The following is a 12,698-nucleotide window of genomic DNA, read 5'->3' as shown; positions in this document are numbered from 1 at the left end:
ACAGATGTCAAATATTGTGATACTGGATTGATATGATTTGGATGGTTTTACTAATGAAAAATAATGAAAATTATTTCTCAAACAATTTGCATCAGTGTAAAAAATAGAATATAACAGATGAAAACAATAATAAACAGGTTAATTATCCACTGAAATCGAGAAACGTTCTGGTAGTTTGTATTTGTTAAACACTTTCAACAATTTAGTGAATCAACAGATCAATTAATTGCATGCGTAACATTCTAATGAGGTGAATAATCTTCAGGCGAGAATTTTCAACCTACATATTTCAGGACATATCAATCAGTCGATAGATTATAATGATTACATTTGCACATAATATATAATAGGCCGTGTAACTAGCAATATTGTTTTAAATTATACAGACAAAAATTTTTATACTTATTATTCAAGCACGACAGACAAATGTATATGGATACTGTTGCATTGGCGAATTCGGTTCCGTTTCAAGACTTACTCGTTTTCAGATTACATTATTGTTGAATACATAAGTGCAATTGTTTGATTAGATTTGTAGACGTGATAAACGTGTCAGAAAGTTAGTGCATCAATAGCAACCATATGAATGAATTGCTATGTGGTCCATGTACTAATTACAACTTAATATCTGGCCTGAGTAGTTAGATACAAATAGGCAAGACAACAACAGAAGCAACAACACTACCCACTAAAAACATAAATTAAAAAAATATAATAAAAGATCGCACTGCTGATGGTTAGTTTGCACTGTTGATACATGATTGTATGTTTAAATCAAATCCAAACAACTGTATGGAATATGTATTACTCAATTCATTCTTGATTTTGTTCCCTCCCTGTCATCTGAGATTTCCAGAATACGGGGCACACACACACACACACACACACACACGCGCACACACACACACACACACACACACACACATATGATATATGTAGAGAGAAACAGGTGGAATATACCCAGAAGAAAGTGATTTGCGATAACAGGTTGGATCACATGATTTGCAACGTACTGGTCCACCAGTCTTATTCCCAGATAAGATATATGTATTTGAACATCTTTTGCAAATAATGTAATATAGGATTGTTAGAAAACTCAATAATATCAATTAATTTGATTTTAAGTCAACATTGAAATAATACATTATTTACGTTCAGCTGATAGCCCTTTGCGTCGATTATATTAACTTGTGCAAAAGAGCATTAAATTATATAAACGTGAAACTAATTCTATTGTTTATGCTCCTTGTATCTACTTTTAGTTTTATTGACAACAACAATGGGATTTACATTTTAAGTAATTCACTTAAAACCTCTCAAAATCCATTCTGAGTAAGATATTCATTAAAATGTAATACACTCTCTGCAAGGAACTCTTATCATAATATATGAAAACTCTAGACGCACCGATCACATGACTATTTCTGAAGAATCATTCCTCGAGTACACGAAGAAGGTATGATTAATTTGGCCTTTCAAGTTGGCACACATACGTTGAAGGTGCCTGATGATCAGTCGCAATATCAGATAAGATGAGTGCCTCTTTCCAACCAATTTAAAACCTCCGATAATTAGAGGACTAGATATGTGAATATTTTTAGCCTGTATTGGCAATCTGGAAAGACTAAAATCCGAAATTCCTAAGTTAGCACGGGCTTTTAATAGATTTCTGTTTGGCGTTCCAAAATAAAAAGAGTGCAACCAACTGAACCTTTCCATTGTTATTCTCATATTTGTTGTTTCTATCATGCTGGTGTTATTATCGGTAGAATGGATGCTGGTTTCAAACAAATCGATGTAGACTGCTCAAGGCGCTTGTCAATCACCATTTCACTTGAAATTTGGGGTAAGGTATCGGACATGTTAACATCGCAACAAAAAAGAAAGGAAAACTAATGTATAAGTGTTAGTCGTGTTTAGGTAGAGGCAACTATCAAGGATGTTCACCTAAAAAGCGATACCAGACTAATAAGTATGTCGGGCTTGTCGTACATGTGACCCAGATAATATAGGTGTAATTGTTATAAGAATATCATTTTCTTTCAGGACGGAAACATTAGAGGCAGAAATAAAAGAGCTGAAGTAAGTGTTTACTTCATACAGTTACTTTCGTGTAATATTTGTTTGAGGATACGTACATAGTTAATACATAGCATATGGGAACTACTTGATGTTATTCTAAGTGTAAATTATCTACATGTACTGTGTGATTATAGAGGGGATGAAATTCGAACCATTTTCTTTACTTAATTGTTAGTGAATTTCGTTTGAATACCAAATACATTTTAGCCACGTATATACGTATTTCAGCATGCATATTTTGTCCCACAAATATATTACAAATAGTGATAATTCATTGTTAGTAATCTATATGAATACAATTCCAATCCTAACAAAAAATACTTAACCACAGTCTTCCCACCATGGTAACATAAGCGTTATGCCATTAAAATCCTAAATATCCGCTATCATTTTTTTATACTAATGTTAGTGAACAAAATCGAGTCAAAAGCCCAGCACAGAAGAAAAGCTTCTGGTAATTGTATCAACTCACGTTTGGACAGCAAATGCTATATTGCACCTTGCACTCGAAGCTAAATTAGAAATCGCTCAATGGTTGATGCAGATCGTACAGAACGAGCCAAACGTTCCCCCATAAGGATGCCTCTTACTCTCCTAAATAGTCTGGCCATTCTTGTACCTCAATCATTTCGATGAAACCATCGTGTTACTCAAGAAGTCAGTTCAAAGAGAGAGTGCGTTATTCCAAATGATCATTTCTATATAGTTGAAAGTTTCGACTACCTGGCACACATCGTCGCTCTTTACTATGCTGAAAAGGATCGCAGCCTACCGTATAGTGCATGATTACTCGAAACCAGCATTTTCATCCACGTTAATTGGCTCCTGATCGACTTTTTGTTCCAAAAGCACATATTAATTTCATTTGAGAGGAAAAAATTACCGACGCGTCTTATACACGGTAAGACAATTCTGTGAGACACCATTGAGAATCTAAGCTTCTTTAGTCAATTGGGTCAAATTACAACAATACACGAATGTTTTGTCTTCTAAGAGGTAATTAAGCTGGTACTAAGCCAACATTTGCTGGAAAATATGAAACAATACGAAACCGGGGGAGCAACCTATACATCTATACATAATAACACTTACATATAATCATTATTGGTGAACAGCAAGCATTAAGCTATCATTATAGTTCGATCTACTAAAAGGTACCAGACTTATGTTTGAGTTCATACTCTCAAGGCGTCTGTTCCTTTCGCCGTCAGATAAAATACATATAGATGACCAGATTGCTGTCAATAGGAATCTAATTTGTTGATAATAAACATATCTTCTACAAAATCGTTTTGCGGTGTCAAAGCTTTCCAACTCCTAAAAATAAATGAAAGTAAAATATGAGCACATTCGCCAAATGACAAAAATGCTACAATAAGTGTGACTTTTTCAGAAAAATTATGGAGCGGATGGCAGTAATATTCAGCATTTATTGTGAAGTTCAAAAGTCAGATTGTATAGGTACTTCATTGCATCTTGATGTGAATCACAATTTCTGCATTAACCTGGTATGCAAAATAGTGAAGAAAACAGACATAATACATTGCGAATCCTTCTAAAGAACACATATATTGGAAACTTACAGACCAGGTCCTTATCTTTTGAAAAGCTATTATGTTCCTTTCTATCCTACATAATATTAATGTCAGCTACAGAACATGCTAAAATGAAAGAACTAGATTGGAAAACACTGTAGTAAAAGGAATGAAATTTCAGTTGACAAGATTATCATCCAACTTACGACATCACTCTCTCTTACCTAGCATTTTTTTTAAACATCTACAACCAGTATATGATCATATCATTCTTTGAAACCGACATGGTACTTAAGTTCCTGGGATACATTTAAATACATCCTTTTCCTAAAGAAGATTAAACTGCAAACTCTTTCAAAAATATATTTGTTATTTTTATGTGTCTTGTATATTTTATCTGTTTTACCGTTTTGCATCTTATTCAGAAAAATAAACTTTTACCAATAATTGCTTCTCAAATTTGCACTATTTGATTGTCAAATCCATTACACCTAAAAGTATCGCCGGGTTGTGAAAATTCTAACATACCTGGTTACAAATATATTTGCAAAAACTGCACACCCTTTATGTGAAACGTCTTTACTTGAAATTTTGTGGTATATACGTTTGCTTGACACTACACACATACAACGAAATTTATGTTTTAAAAAGTATGATTTTATTGCCGACAATGTAGTTAGTCAATGAATTAGGTTTCATACGTACGTTATATTGACTCACGTTTCTTTCCAAACTTCCTTTAGATTGGAAATATTTCGTCAAGTTATATAACTCTATGATATTTATCAGTAATTTAGTAAACAGAAGATTGAAAAATCATAGCCTATGAACAATCACAGTAGAATAGTACCAGTGATCAGTTTTAGTTATATATTTTGTCCTAATCTTATTCATCTTTCTCCTTTTATTGTTCAGTAACATCAGCCTTATCATGTGCAGTAGAATTATGCTGGATTAAATATTTCCGTTTCACGTGTCATGAAGATTTCTATATTGCTCCTTTATTTTGCAACACATTTAAACCACGTAATTGTTTGTACTTCATAATGTACATGCTTTAAAATTTAAGATCGTTGTTTATTTTCTATCTGCCATATTTGATATTTTGTAACAAAGTTGTAACACAACTATGATATTTTTATCATACGTTTTTATAGAATCGCATGAACTCTGCATTTAATATTCCCTTAAATTGACCATCTAACGCATGTATTATCAACAACCTACATTTGTTTATGTTTTATGAGGTTATTATTTACATAACACAGCAACAATAACAATCATTACAGCATTGCTAATATAAACAATAATACTGATAGCATCATTACCACTACTATTACTACTACTAATGGTAATAATAATAACAATAATAAATGGTGTAGCACCCTTATAGCAATAATTTCTTTCACAAGAAAAGAACTGGATATACTAAAAAGAGAATTAAACCATGAGAGAAGGAGAATTAAACCAGGAGAGGAGGAGAGAAGTAAATTCGAACTAGAGCTGCAACGAAGCAGGAAACGAATAAAACAACTTGAAGAAGACAAAAACGAGCTTTTGAACAGGTTTGTTCTTGAAAGATTAGTAATAAGTTGCAGTAAATATGGTTTTATTTTCTTCAGGTTCATGTATAAAATTGTTACAGGCATGCATTAAATTGTAATGAATATTGTCCTCTAAATAAAGTTATCCATATGTTAATTTTAGTGCGTATTACAAAACTAGCATTTAGCTTTCCAGTGGATTTAGTTTTGCTGCATAGAGATAGACTAAAATTATTCCATGCTTTTGCGTCCAAAAGCGTTTTATATTGCATGAGAAAAGAAGGTTTGTTCAATATGCATATCTCTGTTTTGTATTTGCCTTTGACACGGACGCAGTGAGAATCTAAATTGCTAGGGCTAGTGGCAAACTAGTTTTGTACTTAGCTGTCAGTTGATTGATGATATATATATATGCGTCCTTGTCAAAGGCAAATACAAAACAGAGACATACATATTGAACAAATCTTCTTTTCTCATGCAATATAAAACGCTTTATATATGTGTGTGTATGTGTATGTATGTATGTATGTGTGTGTTTTCCATATTAAAGTGCACGTTCTGCGCGTCGGTGGATGAAAATATTGTCTAGAAAACTATTGCACATTGAGGATATGGAAATCTAAATTTCTACAGCTCTATGTTCCTTTTGGTTCAAATCTTGAGCAAGCATTGTAAATGATGCAGGTTTCAATGGGTAGGTTTGCAATCGACGTAAAAAGTCGTCGAACGTTTTAATTGATAATTTCCATGAACGTCATTATTCGTATAACGTAAATTCTGCTGATGATATTATTTGCAATATTGTTCCAAAATAATCTGGTGTTCGTTTAATGTCAGGCCTTATACTGTATTCAAAGAAGTGCCGATTTCGAGTCTTCTTGACCATCTTGGTAATGTGAATAATATTTATAGTGACCTTTTTATAATGATATTTCGCTAATCAATAATGGAACTCGGACACTTACCTAGTATTTATTATTTCATAAATGGCTTATGTGTTATACGGACCAATGTTTTCTAGCCTTAGTTAATTTGTTTCCTGTCTAAGACGTTTTGCCAGAGCGCAATGCATTGACCCAGTTAAGAAGTCACACAATTCACTCACGCTATCGATATATTGATAGGAATCAAAAGTGAAATTCATTTTGTAAATTTAATTTGTATCCACATAAGAATCAGTTCCCAAGCCGCAGCAAAAATGACCTATGACAACCCAAATATTACGGATCTAAGTGACCAGAATAGGCCCACAAAGATTTCAGAGAGATATTCAGAACTTTACGACAACCAGTGGACAGATGCTTTCGACATGCTGCAGAAAAAATATAAACAGTCGGAGACCGAAGCTATAAGAATTCTTCTTGATGTGCTCCATGTAAGTGTAATTGTAACTACCACAGACGACAAACTGTATATCCACATCAATAGTATTGTCTAAATATGTGACATCCATCCATCTATCTGTCCATCTAGCCCAACATAATTACGTACTATTGACTTGCCATTACTAACTGGAACATTATGAAAATAGTTTATTTTGAAGTTCAGAAATATATATGATTTTCCGTTTAGAATTAAATGTCTGAAAGTTATGGTTAGAAGCAACATTGTCAGATGTAATGTTTTATAATTGTAGAGTTCTTTTGTTGTGCAGATTTACATATAAAGTGAAGGTGACTCATTTTTCGGATTTTGTGCTGATTTCTCGATGAACACATCCAATGTTTTGTCTTCAAAGTACACGAATGTTTTCTATATTGTCGCCATTCATACATGGTTGGATTGGTGAAATAATACGCAAATTTATTTATTTCCAAAACCATTTCAATCATAATGTTAGCGATGTAAAGATATTTCAAATTTGTAAACTTTTAGAGGTGTAATTATAATTCTTATGACATGTCCCATCTAAGTATCTATTAGCATCAACGATCTACTTTTATGACATTATCTTGTTTCAATATAAAATCTTGAAGTCCAGATACTGACGCTGTATGATATTGTAGAGTAGACCATTTAACCTAAAGGCCAACAGTTAATGCGGGCCAATTATGGAACTGAAAATCAACAAGCATCGAAAGATTTGTCTTCATAAAGTATGAAGGAGAAAACAGGTTTATTTGATTAACAAGAAACTCTGCCCATGCAAGGAGCACAAGCATTTACACAATAAATGTAATTATCTTATTAATACTTATAGTAGTGTTTGTGCTTGCCACGTTCTCGTTCTCTGTCGGCAGTGATTCAATGAGGAACGCGTTTTTGTTCAATTCTCAAGATTAATTCTCGTTGTGATTTAAGCGATTACCCAATGAAATTGAAAAAATATTTTTTTTCGCTCAGAAATACTGATTGTTTGCAGAGACTATCACATAATTTGCAAATGAGAACTATTGAGAACGACGAATGATCAGTATCATAGCGCAAAGTTGTAAGATTTGTTACATGAACTTTCTTTCCAAATTTTAGCATGTTATCTAAATGATCACGTTGCAACAATAATCACTTCTGATATTTACGATATAATTTTAACAGGTTTCCTTTGACGAGTGCAAAGAGGCTAGAAGACTGAAAGAGGATCTTTTAAGAACTCTAAAAGCATATATAGGCGTGGATGAGGTAGGTCATTTCAATATTGTTTCTCAACATCAAATCTTCTAATAATAATACTAGTATATTCAGATTTTATTTTAGAACAAAATCAGTATGGGAATTATCAACTCTTTGCCTTTGGCACACATTATTTTATTAGATAACGAAATATTAGGGATTTTGCATTTGAAATTTAATTTGGTACCTTCTTTACATTGCTGATGGAAGGATTGTAATAAATATGCAAAGCAGGCTGTTTCAATATATATCTAGTTCAATAAGCAGTTAATATTATTTGATAATCTGTATACTCTTGTAGGATGATGTGACGATACTAGAAGTGATGAGAACATTAAAAGGTACCAGAAGGAACATTAAGAAAATGCAGGAACAATTTAATAAGGTGATCCCCTTTCCTATCAGTTTGTATCTTGTAATCAGAATAATCAATAAAAGAAAGAGGGACTGACTGCTATCATGCTTGACACCTACAAAATGCAAAGTAAGCAGTACATGTGAATTCAATTTTATCGATGCCATTTTTGCAGTCACGACAAAGATGTTGGATGCTTTTATTTGCAATTTGAGATGATAATGTTGTATTACACAATCGAGAAGGATATGCATGAATATAACTGATCCCGACGTTGACAATGAATGTTCTTTTAAAATCCAATGACAAATAGGCTTCTATTTATTTCGAAAACATTTTCTTATCACAAAACATGCATTAACATCAAATTTGTATATTTTGGACCAAACTGCCAATGGTTCGAGTAATTCTTGTTCATCACGCCTTTAGTAAGAACTGAAACTAAGACAATACAATTAAATGAAAAGAAAACTAGATTTAATGATAGTCCTTATAATTTATTTATGAAATGATTCTTTTATCATAAATTACTTTTGCAGCATGTGCGTATTACGCTTGATAGAAATTACAAGGAAATGATTGAAGACATAAGACCATATATGGACGAATGTGTAACAATTTGCTTTCTGATGAATACCCAGGAGCCACCAATGGACTTAATAGGATTCGTACTATCATCTGATATGGGTTTTGATTTGTCTGCCTATAGAGCATATACCAAATCTGGGAGCAAAATTAAATACATGGTATGGCCAGCTATGTATTTATATAAAAATGGACCGATTCTTTGTAAAGGCGTTGCACAGGGCATGGGAGACTCGTCTGATGTACACACACAGACGGGTGCCAAAGATGATGCAAAAAAGAAAGAACTTCCAACACAAGTCAATCAACAAGAAGGAGATTCAAAAGTGGAATCTATGAGTGATCAAGGTTCGAGCGACCAAAATGTAGACGTTGAAAAGAAGAAATATCAGGAAGCACGCAAATCGTTACCACAATCAGCAGGTTCACCCTTTAAAAGTAGTTCGCCCCAGTCACGCAAAAAAACTGAAAAAAGTAAAACTCAGTATGTCAAAAATGGCAGTTCACAACACATGGAGAAAATTATGGAATCGGCAAAGACCACATCATATCATTCCACAAAAAGAGGGCATCAAATAAAAGGAAACTTCCCAGAGATAATGAAAAGTAAATCTCTAGAAATATTTACAAACAGTACACACTTATAAATCCCCAGTGTTGACAAATTTTGATGAATCTATATAAGATCAAACATATTAATATATAGATTAATTAGGAAATCGACGATTTTTGAACACTTCATGCGTTTATGTTTAAAATAAACAAACATTAAGTAAATGGCTAAGATGAATGGCTAAGGTGAAATTAGTCTTTTCTCAGTATTTTGTTGGTCGGGGGACAAATCTATTGGAATTCGAATTTGAAATCGTATATTATTTAACATTTCGGCGTAAATGCAAGGTACTTTACAAGAAATGAGCTTGATACTTTTAAAAACATTCAAGATTTATTGACAGAACATTTTGGGTCACTACGTAATTTAGTCTCTTAATGTAGACTTCATATTCTGGCCAAGATAAGTAGCTGATAGTGGGGAAAGTGGTCTTACAATTGAGGTAGGACATGCCTAGTGCCCAAAGATGAAACGAAGCAAATAGTAACGAAGATTCACATTAAATAAATTGAGTAAATGAATAAGAATGAAAGATTAATAATAAAATACGTACAGTGATGAAGTTAAACTAAAAAAATAAACTATTATAACTGAGAAAAAGAATCTCGGTGCATCTTTACGGGTAAGTCAGTCTTAAAGGCTCGGGAGTGGGACTATGAATTTGCAATACGTTTGCGTATACAAATGATCACTGTGGCATGCATCTGTGTATCTAATTAACCTCTGTTCAGCGATTGTTTGCCTTTGGTTTTCGATGACAACGTCTAATTTGCAGGAAACAATATAAATATTAACCTAATCAGTCCTTTTCCTGTCCGAGATATTTGCTAATATGTTAGGAATGAGTGTTATTTTTCAGGTCGACTTTTAAACGTACGTGATAATTAGCAGTACGAAAACAATTGTGTATACCCTCGAATTACCAAGTATGTTTAGGATATCAGTTTGTACTCATCGTGGTTTATGTTTGGAAAGCAGAAATTGTTTCTGAAGTATGGTAATTGTATTTTAAGATTAGTTGTGTCACAAGGATAATTATAAACAATGTCAGTGAAGTGAGACAAGTGTTTAGTATAGAACACGTACTTATTATCAATCTGCTAAATGAAAAAGACCATTGCTTCATTTGAAATGTTAACAACATTATGAAGTACCTTTTCAACATATTGATTTTTGATTACTGAATTTCTTTGAAGTTTTGGAAACGGAACCCGCAATGACGCTTTACCAGAATAATTTGCTACCGTGTAAATCACATCCTTATCTGTCGTCTAGTATCATACTAGCTTTTCTCAGGGATGGTCTGTATTAAACTGAATTAAAGCAATAATGTTCTACAGGGAAAGTTGTAGTGTACATAAGTTTCATTGATATCAAAGACACGTTTTCATTAAAAGAATTCAGAAGGTATGCTTAATCAACAAATTATACAAATGTTCATATAACGCAAAGGAGTCGCTTAAGTTATCTATGTACATGGATTCATCGCATATCTCTTTGAAAATAAGCATTGTTTAAATACAGACACACCAAAACACCTACTTATTTCGTTTAAGTTTTATAACTTTTGTCTAATGATTTCAAATTGAATTGATGCCTATTCAAGTTCATATGTGCAAAGAAAGTAGTTTGTCATCGTCCTTCGAGTACAAAACCAGATCAAGAATGATTGCTCCTGGTTGCACCTTCCTTGGGTGCTGTCTCATTTCATATTACTCATTTCATATTACTCATCCAACGCTATTACGAGAGGCTGGTCTAAGATTGAAACACTTTGTTTGAAGCTCAAAGCTATACGTAATTATGATACAACAAAAATAGAAAAAGAAGATATATGTATATGAGCAATTGAAAAGGAAACACACACAGAACACACACACATACACCCCCACCCCCCCCATATATATATATATATATATATATATATATATATATATATATATATATATCAAGAAATCACTTAAGAACAAAAGTGTGTGATGACTATTGTTTTGCGAATATACAACAACCTTATTTGTTTATTACTACTTTCATAATGTCAAATTATTCTATTTGTTTATAGAGTTTATGAATGCTTTGTATTCTATGATTATATTCAATGAATGATAATAAGTCTATCAGAATGCATTACATATATTCAACACGTAATTATGTTTTGAAAATAAGTATATTTGAAATTTGTTTTGAACTAAATCATCCTGCACAAATGATGAAACACGCAAATAATATCCCTATAAATTATAAATAAATCAAATGACGAATCAAATGTTATATTTATCTGCTTAAACTAAAGTAAATAATCTTTCCGTTTTTACATTGTAACGTACTTGTCTAATGCCAAATGAGTTTATGATGTGACTCTTTCGATTTGCACTTAAATGCATAGATTTAAATGTACTAGAAACGATGTGTGAATATAATTCATATAGAATAGTGTAACGAGGTTCATATGTATGTACCTTTCACGATAAGTAAGTTATATATATATATATATATAGCATAGTCTAGGCATATCGGTTGGCCATGTGTTTAGAGCGTCTGCCTCGGATGCGGAGGTCGCGGGTTGGTACCCGACCGAGTCATACCAAAGAGTTTTACAAAATGGTACTAACAGCTGCCTCGCTTGACGCTCAGCATTAAGAGGTTAATGTTAGGACTGGTTGGCCTGGTGTCAGGTTAATCTGACTAGGCGGGACATCATGCTACATGTGTGCGGCATGATGCTTCAGTGCTAGACATCACTATATACTGTCACACTGCAGACATCGTAGCGATATGTTTTAATTGTATTTAAAGCTACGTTAAAAACCAAATCATACAGACACACTGATCAGATCGGCATTTGCAGTAACGTTATTGTCTGAACTCCAAATTCAATCTATTTTAAGTGCAGATTCCTTATATAAATGATATGAAAAGCGTATCATCTATTGTTTTTAATGGAAATATTATACACTTAATGGTACATATTTAAAAGGTATCAAATACAGGCATTCATTTTGTATAAAGATGCATACATGCTGCAGGATGCCTTAGGAAACCATCTGTAACATAAACAGCTGTCAGGCAAATCATCCTCGGTCGAGTGCGTCTATGAAGCTTGACGTTATGCACATTATTACACACAAATCTGTTTGTACTTTTCAATCAAACTAATAATGTGCCTGCTGATAGCCGGGTGAATATTTTGGACAAGAGCTATCTCTCTATGAAACTACAGAGGTCAATCAAAATAGTCTTTAACAATGGACTAATTATTTTTATATTCTCAAATTCTCAGATGGTGCAATGTATTATTATCTAAGGTGACCCATGCGCCATGGTAAACCGTTGCAATATAGTTTTATTCGTATGGCTTGCCAAATCAAAGGGCA

The 12,698-nt window shown here is 33.0% G+C and overlaps 1 protein-coding gene across 1 annotated transcript in view; it reads left to right on the top strand.

Annotated features, from left to right (window-relative positions):
* The window catches only part of LOC149797533 (uncharacterized), a 58,275-nt gene that overhangs the window by 14,895 nt on the left and 30,682 nt on the right, over positions 1-12,698 (top strand). Inside the window, exons 12-17 of the mRNA XM_089960772.1 lie at positions 2,047-2,082; positions 5,030-5,182; positions 6,335-6,536; positions 7,697-7,780; positions 8,073-8,156; positions 8,666-9,317. Coding sequence (XP_089816898.1) covers positions 2,047-2,082; positions 5,030-5,182; positions 6,335-6,536; positions 7,697-7,780; positions 8,073-8,156; positions 8,666-9,317 — 1,211 coding nt within the window. The remainder of the gene's footprint in view (positions 1-2,046; positions 2,083-5,029; positions 5,183-6,334; positions 6,537-7,696; positions 7,781-8,072; positions 8,157-8,665; positions 9,318-12,698) is intronic.

Source organism: Sinohyriopsis cumingii, chromosome 6 (genome assembly GCF_028554795.1).
Source record: "Sinohyriopsis cumingii isolate HCF-2022 chromosome 6, ASM2855479v2, whole genome shotgun sequence".
Classification (NCBI taxonomy): Eukaryota; Metazoa; Mollusca; class Bivalvia; order Unionida; family Unionidae; genus Sinohyriopsis; species Sinohyriopsis cumingii.
The sequence above is the reverse complement of the archived record's forward strand: the minus strand, read 5'-3'. Positions and strand labels throughout refer to the sequence as shown.